Source organism: Protopterus annectens, chromosome 9.part0 (genome assembly GCF_019279795.1).
Source record: "Protopterus annectens isolate FY-2018-M chromosome 9.part0, PAN1.0, whole genome shotgun sequence".
NCBI classification, from domain to species: Eukaryota; Metazoa; Chordata; order Ceratodontiformes; family Protopteridae; genus Protopterus; species Protopterus annectens.
In genome coordinates, this window is record NC_056743.1 from 1,598,194,568 (window position 1) to 1,598,212,814 (window position 18,247).

Here is an 18,247-nt window from a genome sequence, read left to right on the forward strand (position 1 = left end):
TTAGGACAGGAAGAGCAAATTGGTTTATAGCTTGGATTTTGTTCCTAGATGTCAACACTGTTTTCAGCATTAATTTAAGTCTTCTAAAGTATTCCTTACTAAGTTTTATTCTGATTTGTTCATGTTTTATTGTTGTTCCTTCATTGATTCCCATATATTTATACACTCCCTTTTGCTCTAGTTCTTTTATATCACATTCTTGTCCCAAACCGATGTTTTCCTGCCCTACATTTTTAACCTCACAGATACAGTTCCCCATACAAAATCCAATGCATCTGTTGTAACATACTGAGCACAGGATGTGCCGGAGAATGAGATCTGGATTCACAGAAAACATAATTCTCCACCAAAGAAGTTCTCTCTATATAAAAATCCCCAAATGGCAATCAGTAAACCTAGACAGTGGGAATGCTGGCTCCAAATAGTTTTCTAGAAACCACTGAATTTTTCTCATGTGCAACTTGGCAAGACAAATTATGACATTCATACATACGGTGAACCCTAACATCCTGAGATACTCTATGGCTGAAGTCTGGGACTGATGGCAGAAAATTAGGAAAAATTTCCAGACAGAAGTCCAGTTTTTTAAAGATGCCTTTTTTATGGACAAGTCCAGAAGGTATCCTAGAACCACAATCCTATTTAACTGGAAAACTAGGTTATTAAGGATATTTCTTACCCTTCTAATGGACTCCTGACACTTGGAGAAACATTCTGCAAAGATAAGTCATTTAAATAAGGAAAATGAATGCAGTGCAGAATGCAATGGGCTATCACAGGAGATAGATACTTTGTGAACCCCTTAGGAGCAGTAAGTAATCCCAAGTGTGATGCAGAGAACTGATAATGTAAATCTGATAGAGAAAATCTCAGAGAAAACTTACTGTTCTGTGCTGATGGAAATGGGTGATAAGTATACTTTAACATATTCCATATATTATTATATTTCCCTGGGAAAGAATTCGATGTCCTGCACCTTCGCTGTTTTCAGCGTTCGACATTACGGGTTCGATACTATAACATTCAATGTTTAAAAACTTCGATGTTATAATAAACAGTTACGATAGTGTATGTACATTTCTGTTCTATTCCAGTAGGGTACACTGTGGATACATTTCAAATAGCACTTTAATACCTCTTCAGCACACATCTGTACAAAAACATCTTATATGACATACAGCTCTAACACATTTGTAACACAAATATCTTATATGAATCATGTTGATATTCACAAATGACACACAATTATTTACAAAATTCCAGATGGCGGGGCTGGCAGTATTCTCTTTCATGACAATTCCATTTCATTATTTATATATCTTCCTCATGTCTACTGCCTCATATTCTCTTTCTTCTTGTACATAACCTTCACACTGTTGAATTATGATTTATAAATAATTTGTCTTTCACAAAACTATGTTAACTATATAATCATTTTACTATTTTACTCAATTTACATACTTTTTTAAACATTTTTACTCCATGTAATTTTCATCTTATTACGATATATATATATATATATATATATATATATATATATATATATATATATAACCTTTTTTCTGTAAAATTCTTCCATTGTCTCTGGAGATTTTTTTCCCCAGGCCTCTGCTGAAAATGACAGATACATAAATAAATAAATAAATGAATATGATTTTCCAGTTAATAGAGGGGTAATTAAAGTCACCCATGTATATTTTATTTTTTTTTTTATTTTACATTTGTTGACTGGGCTAGTCTAACTGGATATATGTCCATTTTCAGTAGAGGCCTGGGGAGAAAAGCTCCACTAAAACATTGTTCTAAAGAAACCAAAAAAAAATACTACATAGGAGTAACATATTTTAAAAATTAAAATTGATATAGCTCCACTACAACATTGTTCTAAAGAAACCAAAAAAATACTGCATAGGAGTAACATATTTTAAAAATTAAAATTGATATAGTGACTAGTAAAAATGAAATATTCATTACATAACAGAATATAAAATGACATGTTTATAACAGGATTAACATGTTTAAAGGCAATATTAGAAAGTTAAAATACAACTTAATATAGAAAAGACAAAGAAAGGGTGACATTTTTACAAGGGATGCCTGTAATTGTGCATGTGAAGATGGTGGAATGAGGAGGAAAAAAAGTTTAGCCAGGATTAGTACAGGGGCAAAGCCATTGCAAAGATAGGTGGATTCTTAGATGCTTTTTGAAAAGTGGTGTGGATTCCAGGGATGTTAGCTTGGTAGGAAGCTTGTTCCAAGAATTTCCAATGCTATTATTGAAAAGACAGTCTCCAGATTTGTTGTTAGATTTATGGGTGGCTAGTAGTGACTTATTAGCTGAGCGTAGGGTTGTTAGGTTTTTATAAGGGCTAATAAGGGTAGAGAGTATGGGTGTATTTGTAGGATGATGCAGGATATGGTGAGTAATAGTTAGTTGTTGGAAAAGAATTTGGTTTTGCAATTCCAGCCATCCTAATTTTTTCAGATTTTGGCAATGGTGAGTACGGAATGGGGAACCAGTTGCAAATCTGGCAATGTTATTATAGGAGGTGACCAGTTTGTTTAGGTTATTTTTGGATAGGTTAGTGTAGATAGGTGAGACATAAAGAAGAGGGAGATTAGGTGAGTTTGGGCAATAATAGTCCTGGCAGAGGGAGTAAGGAAGGTTTTTAGTCTATAAAGTGAACCAAGTTTTCTATTAAGTGATTTGATAGTTAAGTTTATGTGTTGGTCAAAACTAAGATTATTATCGATTGTTACACCTAAAAGCTTGGTTGTGGTATCAGGTACTATTACAGTGCTATTATTTGATGTTACTGAGAAGTAGATAGGGGGAGACTTTTGAGTAGGGGTAAAAAGTAGGAGTTTGTTTTTTTTCAGGTTTAGGAGGAGACAGCATTTGGAGAACCAGTCTTCTGCTAAGTTGAATACTTTTTGGGTGCTAGACTGTAGTTCAGCCTGAGAGGCTGCAGTACAGATTAATGTAGAGTCGTCGGCGTATTGTATGCAGGTGGTTTGAGGGAGAGATTAATTCAGATTATTAATAAATATAGAGAAAAGGAGGGGTCCAAGAATAGAACCTTGTGGGACTCCTAGGGAGATAGGGAGGTGAGTTGATAGGTTATTATTCCAGAGTACTGCTTGTTGTCTGTTTTCTAGATATGACTTAAACCATTTGATGGTTAAAGTGTCTCCTATAAGTGATTTAAGGGTGTTTAACATTAGGATGTGATTCACCATATCGAAGGCTTTGGAGAGGTCTAAAAATAGAGCTGAGGAGAGCAAGTTGTTATTGCGACTCCTATTAATACAGTCTATAAAGGATAGTAGTGCGGTAGTGGTACTATGAAATGGTCTAAAGCCATGTTGGCAATCAGCTAAGAGATCATTTAGTAGAAGATGATCAAGGAGTTGCCGATCAATGCATCTTTCCATGATTTTAGCTAATGGAGATAGTAGTGCTATGGGACGAAAATTGGAGAGTTCAGTTGAGTTGCCTCCTTTGTGTAATGGGATAATATGTGAGACTTTCCAGAGTGATGGGATAGAACCTTCTGTAATAGTTCTATTTATTAAGATGGAGATAGGGTAAGCAAGTACACCAGCTGCCATTTGTAGAAATTCAGCTGGGAGGAGGTCAGCAGAAGGAGTGCAAGGTTTTAGTTTGTGAAGTAGTGTACGGATGAGAGTTGTTGGAACAGGCTGCAGTTTTAAGGCTGGAGGTAAGTTGGTTAGAGAGCATGTCGTAGGGATGCTAGTGGAAGGTAGGGTATTTGCTAAGGATTGAGCTGTTTCAGAGAAAAATTTGTTAAAAGTATTGGCTATTTGACTAGGAGTATTCAGAGTTAGATTGGAAGGTGTAGGAGTTTTGGAGTGTTCTGGGTGGAGTAGGCTGTTTATACCTGTCCAGAATTTTTGTGGGTTTTGATGCTGGGCTTGTTGGAATTTCTGGTAGTAGTTTTTTTTATCTTGGAGTATTGATTTCTTGGTAGTATTTCTGAGCTGTCTAATGGTTTCCTGATCAGTTGAGGTTTTGGTATATCTCCATTTGGACCAAACTCTCTTTCTCTGTATCATTTTTTTTTTAGTTTCTTTTGTTAACCAAGGTGCTGGTTTGTTCTAGTCCTAACTGTATGAGAGGGGGCATGGTGTTCTAGGATTTGAAGGAAGTTTGTGTTAAAATAAGAGACAGTTTTGTCAAGAGGTAGGTATTTTAGGGGTGACCAATTGCATGCTTTAAGTTCTGCTTGGAAGCTAGCAGGTTTGAAGTTTTTTTGTTGTAGATAGTTCTGAAGGTTGCTTGGTTTGATATAATGTTTTTTTGCCTGATTAGGTAGGTAAGGGAGTGATCACTAATATCATTTGGGAGTGTACCTGTTTTATAAGAGAGGGGGTTGTTGTTTACCAGTATCCAGTCTAAGGTGGCTTGCTTATTGCTGGGTTTATGGGTTCTGGTAGGGGAGGTGATAATTTGATTAAAACCATAAAGGTTTATGTGGGTAGTTGGTTTGCCAGAGGTACAACAGTTCCAGTCTATATTGAAGTCTCCAAGGAGTATAGTTTCTTGAGGGAAGGAAGTTGATACCCAACTAAGGATATTCTCAAGAGTATTAATATTATTACCTGGGGGGATATAGGTGCAAATTATGTTTAATGATTTATTGGTATTAATCAGGAGCTTAGAGATTAACATTTCAGCATTACTGGGTGGGGGAGGTTTTACATCTATTGATAATACCTGTAGTTTAGATTTATACAGTATAGCAACCCCACCACCTTTTTTATTAAGTCGGTCTAAGCTTAGGATGTTGTAACCTGGTGGGATTATATCATTATCCTTAGTAGCATGTTTGAGCTATGATATTGGGTTGGATGATGTGTTTCCAATAAGTTTAAACATATGTTATGGGTTTCCTGGGTCATAGAGGGGGACCTATAGCTGCCAAGAAAGTGGTATTGGATTTTTCCTAAGATGACTTGAATGCAGATAAGCTCAAGTACATTGTCCTGTTTGACCAGTCTTGAGGTATATTTATTTCTGATGTAAATCAAGCTACCTGCACCTTTAGTCCCTGCCTGTATAATAGCTGGTCGAAATGCATGGAAGGCATTATAACCTTGAACTGTCAGTGTGCTGTCAGTGGTTTTAAACCATGTCTCAGTGATTTTACATGCCAGCATTCTCTGGGGTGACTAGAGCTTCTAAGCACTGTTTTTTTTAGACTCCTAGCACTGAATAGTAACACTTTTAGATTTTCTTGGTTTTGATTTATGTTGGAAGTACTTTGCGTTTGGCATTGCCCAAAAGAAGGCAATATGGGAGAGGACAAAGTTTTAGCTAATATTCGAAAGGCACAAACCATTCCTAGTGAAGCAGTGTCTGTTGACCATCTCCCTCCATGCTGACAAATACTGCATCTCCTTAGAAGGACATCAAAAACTAAGCCAATTATTAAAGTCAGTCATCTTTTGTTCATATTGTGGCATCATCCTTTGAGAAGGTAAAATGCTGCTCAATGCTAGGCTTATACCAGCTTGGGACACATATTCTAAAAGCTCCATGATCTCTCTTCATATAGTCAAGGAGGTGTGTCTCACTTCATTTACACCCGCATGGATTTTGATTGAATCATACTGGTACTTGTGGTCTAATGACCTGAGTGTGCGCATAATGTGATGGATCCTGGTCCCTGATTAGCAACTGACCAAGATTTTCTCATTACTCAACCTGGTGAGAGAGGCATCAGTGTGTCTCACAATGGAGTGTCTAATGAATAGAATGTTGGATACTGTGGTGGCTAGCCTTATGGGCTTAGAAAGTGGAGTCTCCATGAGCTGTGGCTGTGCGTGTGTTGATGCAGGTGTTGTTTTGAAAGAGTGCATTCGGGGTTGCTGAAGGTCTTTGTAATGTGTACTTCATCTAGGAGGTCTTTGGGGTTTAGGAAATTTACATTTAAGTGCATCAGCAAATGTGGGTCTATGTTTCTGCTTTGAATTGTGTGTGATGGGTGCAACTGGTGTACTACTGATAACTGTACTGACATTAGGAGTACTCTTATCTGAGAGCTTTGCCTCCAATGACATGCAAATACATCTCTCACATACCGTATTAGTTTGTTTAAGAATTATTTGGTTGTCAGTAAGCATGAGGCAATTTCTACAGTGTCTCAAGATGCCCATATCTATAAAGTTGGTAACGGAGATAGTGGAAAGTTCATATCCATGGCAACAGACCCTTCTTTATTGATCAGACAGTTGGAATAAGAATATAAAGTAATGTCAAGAGTATCCAGTTTGCAACTCTGGGGGCAGTGCTTGTCACTGCAAACTAGCTGTCCTGTGTGCAACTAGGTACTGATGAAATTTCAATGGTGCTTATACAGGAAAAATGTCAATTCAAGGTGTGTCTCTACACAGAGCATTGCCAAACACTTAAGGGGAAACTAATAAGTAGAGCCTGATAAGTAGAGCCTGATGATTTATGGATAAAATATTTAGGCAGGTGTTCTGAAATTAGAAGCAGATCAAGCAGTACTTAATGAAAAGAAAGAATTAGCTTGTCAAGAATGACGAAAAGAGGGGAGTCACCTGAATATCTACTAGTGTGCTGGTCTCACCACAGCTTCACTGTGCTTGGATATAATGTTCATTTGCTTCTTCTCCTCTCACCAGAGTTAAACAGTAGCATCAATCCCAAGATGAGAAGCAGGACACAGCCTGTTTGGCGATCCACAGTCTTTTCCGAGATGATGTAAGGGTCTGTATGCTTGTTGTAGCCTTTTCATAGTAGATGCCTTGAATAGCAACCAGGCCATTCAGGAAGGTCAAGCACAGACACTCACTTTCCAACCAGAAAGAACCAGGGATCTATGTGCTTTGCTCCTTCTCTTGCCAGGTGCAAAATATAAGCACAAATTCCAAAGTGGTACCTGTGATGCAGCTATTAGGCTTTCTGGTGATCAGCAGCCCCCAGCAAATAATGTTCCTATGCTCCTTCTCTTACCAGGAGCAAAACAGAAGGACTAATCCCAAGATGGCTACTGAGAGACAGAATGTGGGCTCTCCAGTAATTGGTGGTCTTGGGGTAGATGTTACAGATTTTAAATGTAAGATGGAAAAATTGGTTAATATCCTAAGAGCTGCAGTGTGCACTAAGCATTTGAATATGAAAGAGGGTGTAACTTAAGCTTTAGCTATCTAATTAGAGAGACACTAATTTTAAAAGAGCAAGATAGATTGGAATGGTTGGGCACTTTGTATTCTAGTTTTATAGAATACGGTGGGGTGGCCAATACATTTAAAAAGTTGAAGGATAGTGATTTCACAAATAAATGTTGGACAGTAGAAATAGGAAAAGCTGAGAGAAGTTTATTGAAATTTAGAATTAAATATGAATTTTTAACTTATTGGAAGAATGCTTTGGAAATGTTTCTAATTGCTATGGTGAAAAACAAGATCTGAGGACTTAGAGGGGGTGAGATGTATTACGGGAGTAGGGAAGGGGCTTTAGTACTTAAGAGTGGGGGTCTGACTGCCAAGTCAGAGCTGCTTGATGGTGATATTCCCCTTAAGTTGAGGCAGATCAATGGGACTGCAAGTCTAATCTTGAGGTTCATGCAATTGACCTCAATGCCAAGACCAAATCAACAGAAAACAGTGGTCATCCTGATGCAGTTTGTATCAGGGTCAGGGAATAAGCCCAGAATTCAGTTAAAGCTTCAACTAAACTATCAAACTGGGCAACCATATGACTACAACTGACACTGAAACCAGTAAGGCTGTCACTAAAAGCTACACAAGAAAAGCTATCTAAGTTAATAAAAGTGATCAACAAGAGTCAGGACATTAAAGTTTGTGACATGACACGAGAACTTCTTACCCAAGAAAAATAAGTAAAACAAGTAAAGTTTGATAGTCAGGCAGGGATGTTACCCTTTGAATTCAGTTGGATGCCATCAGAGGCAAAGGCACTCTGTGAAAGCCAAACACAGTCACATTTCAGTGGAAAGAAAAGCTCAACTAATGAGCAGAAACAGGAAGTACTATTACCATGCTTGCAGATATAGCAGATGACAGATCTTACCTGCTAAGAAGAAAACACATTTCTTATACTAACAAAATGCACAGCATATTCCTAAGGCAATGCAAGCTTAAAGAAACACTAAGCTAAGAGAAAATCGCAGAAGCCAGATTTTGTGTCTGTCTGTGTGGGTGGGTGAGTGGGTGAGGGGGCATATACATGTAAAGCAGCAAAAAATAAGAAGAACAGATCTAAAAACAAAGGGATACTGGAACAGCACAAACCCAAAATAAAGACACTAGAAGAAATAAGAAATTCCTCCTAAAACAGTAGCCCTGGGTTGTACAGATGCAGTCAGCTTTACATGTGGCAAATAAAGTCTGGAGAGTGGTCCTTATTCCTCTAACACTGTAAATTAAAAGAGACTGGCCAAGTATCCGGGGAAAGTTTTAGATGCTGAGTTGTCTCCTGAAGGTGATGAAGATAGAGCTCCCAATCTGAGATGCACAGTAGTATGTCATAAGGGCCTTGACTTTAAAATCATTTGTAGGTGATACCAGAATCTTGCATGGTATAACAGTTTCCATTTCAGCTTCAGATTCATACATTGCATGCTAATAAGATTACTGTTGTACCAAGTCTTAGGAAGTGCAATCTAATTAAAAGCATTTTTCCTTAAAATCAACAACTTTGTGAACACGTTCTTCACTTACTTATCAATAGATCCAACCATGTAGTAGACCATGGGAAAACAACAGATGGCTTCTAGAAAGTGTGTCTCTGGCCTAGAAGAAAGAAAATTAATTAATTAGTCCATTTCTTGATGAACTGCTTATGAAAACTGTAGAAACTTATAAACTTAATTGATCTAGTCAGCCAGAACAATGGTGATAATGATAACTGTTTTTAGTATCTGATCTCAATTAGTATGGAACTTGTTCACGTACAACTGTAATAAATGTATTTCTAATTCTTCAATGCTAGCAAATAAGTAAAATGTACAAGATGTTATTTGAGAAAGATAGATAAACTAATATTTTAGACTTAATAGGTTTTGCTCAAACAAAGAGGTAATGCCGCATTCTAGATAATATTCAAGCAGGCCTACAGGGTATTACACTTGGGTAGGGGTAGTAGCGGTCAAATATGGACATGACAAGCCATTACTTTAGTTCCCTTTTTAATAATGTGGATGACATATTGTGCAAAACAGCTATATTTTTAGAATAATTTCTTCAACCCAACCACACTTTGATCTTCAAGCCTTCCTTCCAGCCACTCAGTGTGACTCATTCATTTACAGAGGAATGAAAGACCACCAATTAATTTGTTCCCCTTGTTGATGAGAATTAAATGTCAAGTGTACTGCTACCATCCTTAGTGGGGTTAGACAATTTTTTGTACCACATCACTAATGCATGTTAACTCTAACTTTGCCCAATTGTACGTCACCTTAGAAAAACCCATTCCGCACCTCTGCCACTACACAGGGCACTTAGACTCATACCACATACAGCAGCATATATGCCCAAGAATAAATCTACCCCCTTACCTAGACCTTATTCTAACCCCAACCCATAAACACTCAAACACACATTCCTAACTCCTAATACCCATCCTTTAAGTATATCTGAAAATTTAGGCATTAAAATCCCAACCTCACATTTAAGTTACCCACATGTACTCAGTCTTCCTTCTTTTTACTTCTGCAAAAATCAACAACAGTAGACTCAACAGAGTGAATAACACCACACCGACATATATCTATCTAGCTCTCTCTCTCTCTATATATATATATATATATATATATATATATATATATCTATATCTATATATATCTATATATATATCTATATATACACACACACACACACACACACACACACATATATATATATATATATATATATATATATATATATATATATATATACATATATATATATGTATATATACATATATATATAGTCATTACCAACATGAGTGACTGGTGTTTCACACCTGGAGTCAACTCCTCGTTGGTCCAATCTGACCATAAGCTAATCACCCTTGATGTCCACATCCCACCCCCACCCCCCATTAAGGAAACCACAGTAAAACATTTCTCCAAAGCCAACTTCATGCTTCTTAAGACAGAAGTGGTGAACTTCATGACACCCATGCAGATGGACAATACAGTTACAACTGCTGAATCCTACACAAATGCACTCTATAAGCACTTACACGAGTGCATGGATCGTGCTATCCCAAACAGAACCAAGATGCTATCCTCCAAAAAAAGGAAGCCAATCTGGTGGTCCCCTGCCATAAACAAACTGTACAACAGAAGGAAGAAACTGTTGCAAAAGAGAGTAAAATCCCATGAGTGGAAGAGCTCCCTGGTCAGCCTCAGTAAGAAGCTGAGATCGCTTATAAGATCCTCCAAAGCTAGCTACAAAAACAAAATCGCCACTAATTCTAAGGACAACCACAAAGCATTTTATAGCTATGTCAAGAATCTCGATGGCAACACCCACATCTGCTCTGAGTTACAGCACAAAGGCATAAAAATTAGAGAACCAACTGATATTGCCAACATTCTGGCAGATAGGTTCAGTGCTAACTTTACCCCTCCCCCCCACCCCCTAAAGGTCCCATATCTATACAGGAAGAATGCAGAGTCCCTGTAATCACAACTACGCAGGTAAAAGCTGCACTCTCTAAAGCAAAAAACACAGCATCCATGGGACCGGACAACATCCCAGGCTGCATTTTACACGAACTTCAGAACGAACTGGCTCCCCACTTAAGCACCATGTTCAATAATAGCCTGGCATCAGGCTTTGTGCCCACTGAATGGCACACAGCAAGAGTTATCCCACTCCACAAAGGGGGAGCCACCACTGATCCCGGGAACTATCGAACTATTAGCCTGATGAGCCTGGTCTGCAAGCCCATAGAACGTATCATCATGGAACTCATAAACAAAGATATTGGTAACCTCCAAACTCTGGATCCCACCCAGTTCGGGTTTGTGAAAGGCAGATCATGCCTCCTGAACCTGATCAACTTGTTTGAGGTAGTCACCAAAGCCATAGATGAGGGTAAAGTGGTTCACACAGCCTATCTTGACCTCGCCAAGGCTTTTGACACCATCCCCCATTCTGGAATTATAGCTAAACTCACTAAACTAGGTATAAATCCCTATGTCAGAAGATGGGTTGCCAACTGGCTCACTGACAGAGCCCACACTGTAAAAGTTGCAGACTCCAAATCTGATCTCAAATCAGTGACAAGTGGAGTACCCCAGGGTTCCGTCCTGGGACCTCTCCTGTTTGATATTTACTTCTCTGAAGTACAGGCTAACACAGAAGGCCTCTGGCTAATGAAGTTTGCACATTTTTGTTTGTGGACATCCTACAGAAGGGCCTCGCTTTGACAGATGCTTGGTGTCAGAGCCATGGCCTCAAGCTCAATGCCAAAAAGTGCAGTGTCATCCCCTTTGGTAAAAACTCTGTACCCATGAACTACCACATAGGCAGCAATCTACATAACACCGAATGTGTGATAAGAGACCTTGGGACCCAAGTGGACAGTAGTCTCTCCTTTGATAGTCACATCACCACAGTAGTCAGGAAGTCCTTCTATGTGGCACACCTCATCATAAAAGGGTTCTCATCTAGGAAAAAATAGGTCATTGTTCCCCTCTACTCGACACTCATTAGACCCATTATAGAGTACAATGCCCTTTTTGGAATGTACCTCACAAGACATCTGCAGCAGCTGGAAAGGCCACAGAACTACCTCACAAAGAGGATTACTGGCCTCAAACAAATGCCCTACTCTGACCGCCTCAAAAAACTCCAGCTTTACTCCGTAGCATATCACCTACTCCAAGGTGATCTCTACCTAACATATAAAGCTATGTCAAACCCAGAGCTGTTGGACATGCTATATGTAAAGAAATCCCAATCCCTCCAAGCTATACGCTCTAGGGACCTAAACCTTGTCACCACAATACACAGGACATGCTGGAGGGAAAGATTCCTATTGCAGAGACTTCCCATACTCTGGAACAGGCTACCCATCTATGTCAAGCAAAGTTCTTCATTAGTGCTCTTCAAGAAAAATCTTGTTGAGTGGATGGGAAATAGGAAATACACCCTGGGGATCACTTCTGTGCCTCTGCTCGACAGTGGCACAGGAAAATAACTTTCTTGGGTGGCGTAAGCCAGGGAACCTTGTTGTCTAGGCTTATATAGGCCCTTGGGCCGATAGCCTAGTACCTAAATATGAACCTATGAACCTATAACACATGAGTCTATGTCAAGTGCTTGAACTACAGACAGTTTGAACAGTTAGACATCATAAAAAATTTGAATCACAAAAAAATTAAAAAAACAAAAAATGTTTTTTGCATTGAGGAGGCAAGCAACATCCCCACACCCCCTGTCACTTATATACACCACGACCGAGACTGAACTAAAGTGGGGAAAGGACAAATTTCTGGTCTCCACTGTACAGCAATCTCACACATCCAAATACCAGCGATATTCAAAAAGTTAATTTTCAAACTCTTTAGGTGGTATTTCAAGTCATGAAACTTTTGACAGTTAGACCACTTGAATTAAACATATATTTATATATGTGTGTGTGTGTACAGTTTCACTTCATATTGCCGAAATGCTCAAATATCGAATTTCAGCATTTTAACAGTATAAAGCCGAAACCATTAAAACACTGACACTTCACAACTACGAAATCAACATTGAACACACAGCATACAGCACACAACACACAAACCATAACACCCACACCACAAAACACTGAAATACAACACAACACCACACAGACACACACCTGCACTACACATATGGAGGGGGGCAAGTCCCCTGCTCCCCCCTCCCCCCTACTTATATATACTAACTCCAAGAACACCCAAACAGTAAAAAAAAAAAAAAAAATCACACAGCCAACACACACACTCATACCCCCACCTCCCTACCCTGACCCACTCATACAAGTTATAAAAACACTCACACACACTCACTCACCTTAAACTGCAGACACCATCCCAGCCGAACACTTTCGTATGATAACGAAAATGCATAAGTGCGAATTCGACATAGTCCTATTCGTGATTATGCACTTTCGTTAGTTAGAGGTTTTGGCTTCATGGACACGAATTGCTGAAATTCAATATTTCAGCAATTCGCATTTATGAAGTGAAACCATATATATATATATATATATATATATATATATATATATATATATATATGTATGTATTTTATACACACACACATGTTTATAACAGATCATCACATTGGGTTTTTTTTTTTTTTTTTTTTTTTTACAATCTCTCTACTACTGAGATCAACTCATAGATACCCAACTAAGTGAACCTCATGGACAGGCATTACCATGGACTTGAGTGGTACATTGTCTTCATCCAGAATGATGCCAAAATTCCAAGAGAATATGACTGGCTTCAATAATCAGATCTGTGGCTGTTATCACTCTAGGGGAAGCCAGTATATATCAGTTTGGGATGAGATAATTTGACAAGCCTTTCTGCTTTCCCAAGAATGGCCTGCATCTCTCTTACCATGGTGTTCGCATTCTGGCTAAAGCCTTTGCTGCCTCCGTAGTGCCTTATTTTTGAGCAGTGTTCATCCATTTTAAGCTAAAATTCTAATTTGGAACATATTGATGTGTCTCTACTCAGTGCCGGGATCTTAGGATAGACTGATCCTTCAGTGTTGTTTAATTACTTATTGTTAAACTACTTTTTTTCCTCATAGAATTAAGTTCTGTTACATTATCAGTTGTGACATCACGGGGGGGGGGGGAGGTGGTCAGGAAATGAGCAGAGGGAGATAAAATGAATAGCAGCTCACAAAAAATGGGTTGCTTATAGATTGTACAGAGGGCAGGGAAAGCCAGTGATGGATAACCCAGTGTTGGAAGGACTGCCAGTTTGGCTAAAGACAGCTGTCCTAGCGAGGGGCCAACACTGTACATATAATGACTTGTATGAAGTAAAAGAAGCTGAAGTAAAACACAAAAATCAAATTAAAAGAAGACGCAGGATGAAAAATAGGAAAAAGAAAAAGTATTAAACAGTGACCTTCTCCCCTTACACTTGAAGTTCTTTGGTTCTGACTGTTGACTTGGCGAAAGCACATTTTTTGGAAGGTATCTGCCTGGAAGATTTAGCTCAGGTGGCCCTTCCCACCCCTTTCATATTCACCCTAGCCTAGGTCAATTTATATATCCAAAATGTATCCTCCTACAACTTCTTGTCTGATGAGCTCCAAGATGGAGCTAACCAAACAACAGATGAACATCCCCCCATTAAGACAAATATGTGTTGCCTGTTCTTGCTATTCTTACTGTTATCACGGATATTTGTCTTTTTGCTTATAGTACCCCTGTAGTGGTGCACTCTGTTATCCATACCCCCCAAAACCAGTTTCCCTTCTCACCCTCTTATCACATCCAATGCTTTATCTAGCATTAAGAAATCAAGATTTTGAGTCTTCTTAAATTATGTCCAACACACCAGAAGGAAAAAGTACATGTTGCAACCCTCCTGTGTTAACTGTACTATATTATTACTCTTATCAGGCAATGTCCATCCCATCTCTGGCCTACCTATCATATAGGCACATGGCAATACTTACTGATTATCCACATCTGGACTTAACACAGCTCACACAAATAATAGATGTATAAGAAGCAAAACTTCTTTATCCAGTAACTGACTTTATCTACACCAGACAGATGTACTTTCAGTCTCAGAAACATGGATAAAGCCAGAAGATGGTTCAGAAACTGTTCCTCACAGGTATGGTAAGCATATTGTTAACAAATGCCATAAGGGTGTTGAATGCAATCTCAACTATTTCCTAGCACCATCTCAATTTCTCCATCTAAAATTTATACCATTCAGATCAGGATTCATTAGTTAAAAATCCACTCTGTGCCTGCTTGTACTTTTCACATGCTGCAGATGATATAGTTTATGCAGCATTCTACATGTTCACATCTAATGTCACCACAAGTAAATCCTTATGGGCAATATTAACATCAGATGGAAACTAGTCATAGGTTCATATGTTCATCGGTAGGTACTAGGCTATCGGGCCCTGGGGCCTATAAAAGCCCAGCCAAAAAGGTACCCTGGCTTTTGCCACCCAAGAAAATTATTTTCCTGTGCCACTGTCGAGCAGAGGCACAGATGTGATCCCTGAGGTGAATTTCCTATTTCCCATCCAATCATCAAGATTTTTCTTGAAGAGTGCTAATGAGGACCTTTGTTTGATATAGATAGGTAGTTTACTCCAGAATATGGGAAGTCTCTGGGACAGGAATCTATCCCTCCGGTATGCTCTGTTTATTGTGGTGACAAGGTTTAGATCCCTAGAGCGTGTAGCTCGGTGGGATTGGGATTTCTTTAAGTGGAGCATGTCCAACAGCTCTGGGTTTGACATAGCTTTGTATGTTAGGCAGAGATCACCTCTGAGTAGGCGATATGCGATGGAGTAAACCTGGAGTTTTTTGAGACGGTCTGCGTAGGGCATTTGTTTGAGGCCAGTAATCCTCTTTGTGAGGTATTTCTGCGGCCTTTCCAGTTGTTGTAGATGTCTTGTGAGGTACATACCAAAAGGGGCGTTGTAGTCTATAATGGGTCTAATGAGTGATGAGTAGAGGGGAACAATGACCTCTTTTTTTCTGGATGAGAAACCTTTTGTGATGAGGTGTGCCACGTAGAAGGATTTCCTGACTACTGTGGCGATGTGATTATCAAAGGAGAGACTACTGTCCACCTGTATCCCAAGGTCTCTTATCACACTTTCAGTGTTAAGTATACTACCGCCTATGTTGTAGTTCATGGGTACAGAGTTTTTACCAAAGGGGATGACAATGCAGTTTTTGGCATTGAGCTTGAGGCCATGGCTTTGACACCAGGCATCCGTCTCAGTGAGGCCCTTTTTTAGGATGTCCACATCGTTAGGAGTTTCGATTATGGCTCCTAGTCTGCAGTCATCTACGAACTTCATTAGACAAAGACCTTCTGTGTTAGCCTGTACTTCAGAGAAGTAGATACCAAACAGGAGAGGACCCAGGACTGAACCCTGTGGTACTCCACTTGTCACTGGTCTGAAGTCAGATTTGTAGTCTGCTACTTTCACAGTGTGGGTTCTGTCAGTGAGCCATTTGGAAGCCCATCTTGTGACATAGGGATTTATACCTAGTTTAGTGAGTTTATCTATAATTCCAGAGTGGGGAATGGTGTCGAAAGCCTTGAGACTAATCAGTGCTATGGTGTAAGCTAAATAACTACACTAGAACACTGGCCATGAAAGAACCACAGATTTGGTAATCACTAACACACAACCCACAACAAAATAGTGCTTCCATTGTTGGGTTACCTGATTATCTGACACAATCTGTTACTATCTCCTAACACCCTATATTTGGAACCAATTAAAAATCAACAAGCCTCATGGCCTTTGTTATTCCAGAAATATTAAGTCTGATTCGCTCACCTGCATCCATCGGCTATAATCAGTTGACAGTTCTGTCCTGTCTTAATTACCACCGGATGATGCAGCCAATCATTTTAATCCTGCCTATTATTCTGCAGCAGTATAGCTCTAATACGAATAAGATGTAGCAGGCATGCAAACCTACCCCAGGTCATTCCTGAAATAAAATCTCTTTCATAGACCGTCTTTGGACTAACATAAAACTAAGTATAAAAATTACTTTATTAAGTGACAAGAACAAAGCAAAATGAAAGACGTGATCTTAGAATCCTAGATGGCCTAGTGACTTAAGCAGCAGAAGAATCAAGTCTCTAATCCAATAATTTCTGCTATATAAACAACCAATTACTTCATCTGTGTCATAGCAGTTCTCCTTCCCCCATTGCTCACCTTTCATAGGTTATGGGTAAGTACTAGGCAATTAGTCTGCAGACCATTATGAGCCTAGCCAAAAAGACACATATGCTCTCTCCAGCTTCAAGGAGGGCAGCACACAATAGATCCTGGGAGAATATGATGCTGCCTGTCCAATTATTCACATTTTTATCTAGATTTGCCTTGAAGGTGGCAGGGGTGTTACTATGCTTGACATGCAATGTAAGTTTGTTGCACAGGTGGGGATACTGCGTCTATATTAGATTATCGAAAGTTTTATTCAGCGAACGCTCACATGAGCAAAAATGCTGGAAATCAAACTCACCCCCCCCGCTAACTATATATTCCAACTCTGAGATCACACTGCAATGAGACAAGGGCAAATATCCCACTCCTCACTGTACTACAACCCCACAAACACCCTTTCGATTTCCAGTGTTTTTGCTCATGTGAGCATTCGTTGAATAAAACGTTTGATAATCTAATACAGACCCAGGATACTTTGGGATAGGAATCTATCATGTCAATGTTACTTATTTGTTAATGAAGGATCAGTTCCTTTAATCCAAAACACATCTGTTCTGTGAAGGGAGGGAAGGGAAGATTAAATAGGATTGGATCTTTCATGGCTTAAAAAGCTAGAAACAGATACCCATGAAGGAGTCTATCAGAAACTGAGTATATAGATAGAGGGCTTCTATTCTGTCCTGATAACTAGGAGTTTTTTGACCACTAATCTTTTTAGCTAGGAACCTTTTAGGTCTCTCATCTTGACTGATATGTTTAGATAGATTTATGCCAAAAGGGGCAATATATTGAATAATTTATCAGATGAGATATGTCTAAAGGAGAATTCTGACTTCTGTGGATCTAGAGGAGATCCCTTTGGAAATTAGATGAGCACGTAGAAGGCTGTGACTGCAGAATCAGTGAAACAGCGATAACTATGGGTGGACTAAAATTTGTACTAAATTAACTTTTTTTGGGTTATAGTTCGCAGAATTTATGTGGACTAACTATGAACATTGTTAATTGTTAACTTCCAGACATAGATAAAGACTGACTTATTATTATTTTTCATTTTATTGGCCATTGTGCATTCATATTCAGATCTGAACTTCCTAATGGTTCCTTTAAGCTCTTTACTAGTCTGATTAAGTATGCTTTTAAGGTAATTATAATAATGAGACTTCTCATAAGAATTAAGCCATTTCTTTCTCTTGTTATATAATTTATTTATGGTTTACCTTCTTTTTGTTGTGAGTGGTTTGCGCAATGTCCTTTCATCGAATGGACAAACGCAGAAAACTCACAATGG

The 18,247-nt window shown here is 38.8% G+C and overlaps 1 protein-coding gene across 1 annotated transcript in view; it reads right to left on the bottom strand.

Annotated features, from left to right (window-relative positions):
- Positions 1 to 18,247, bottom strand: part of LOC122810726 (potassium channel subfamily T member 1-like) — a 421,082-nt gene that overhangs the window by 47,603 nt on the left and 355,232 nt on the right. Inside the window, exon 7 of the mRNA XM_044082290.1 lies at positions 8,734 to 8,805. Coding sequence (XP_043938225.1) covers positions 8,734 to 8,805 — 72 coding nt within the window. The remainder of the gene's footprint in view (positions 1 to 8,733; positions 8,806 to 18,247) is intronic.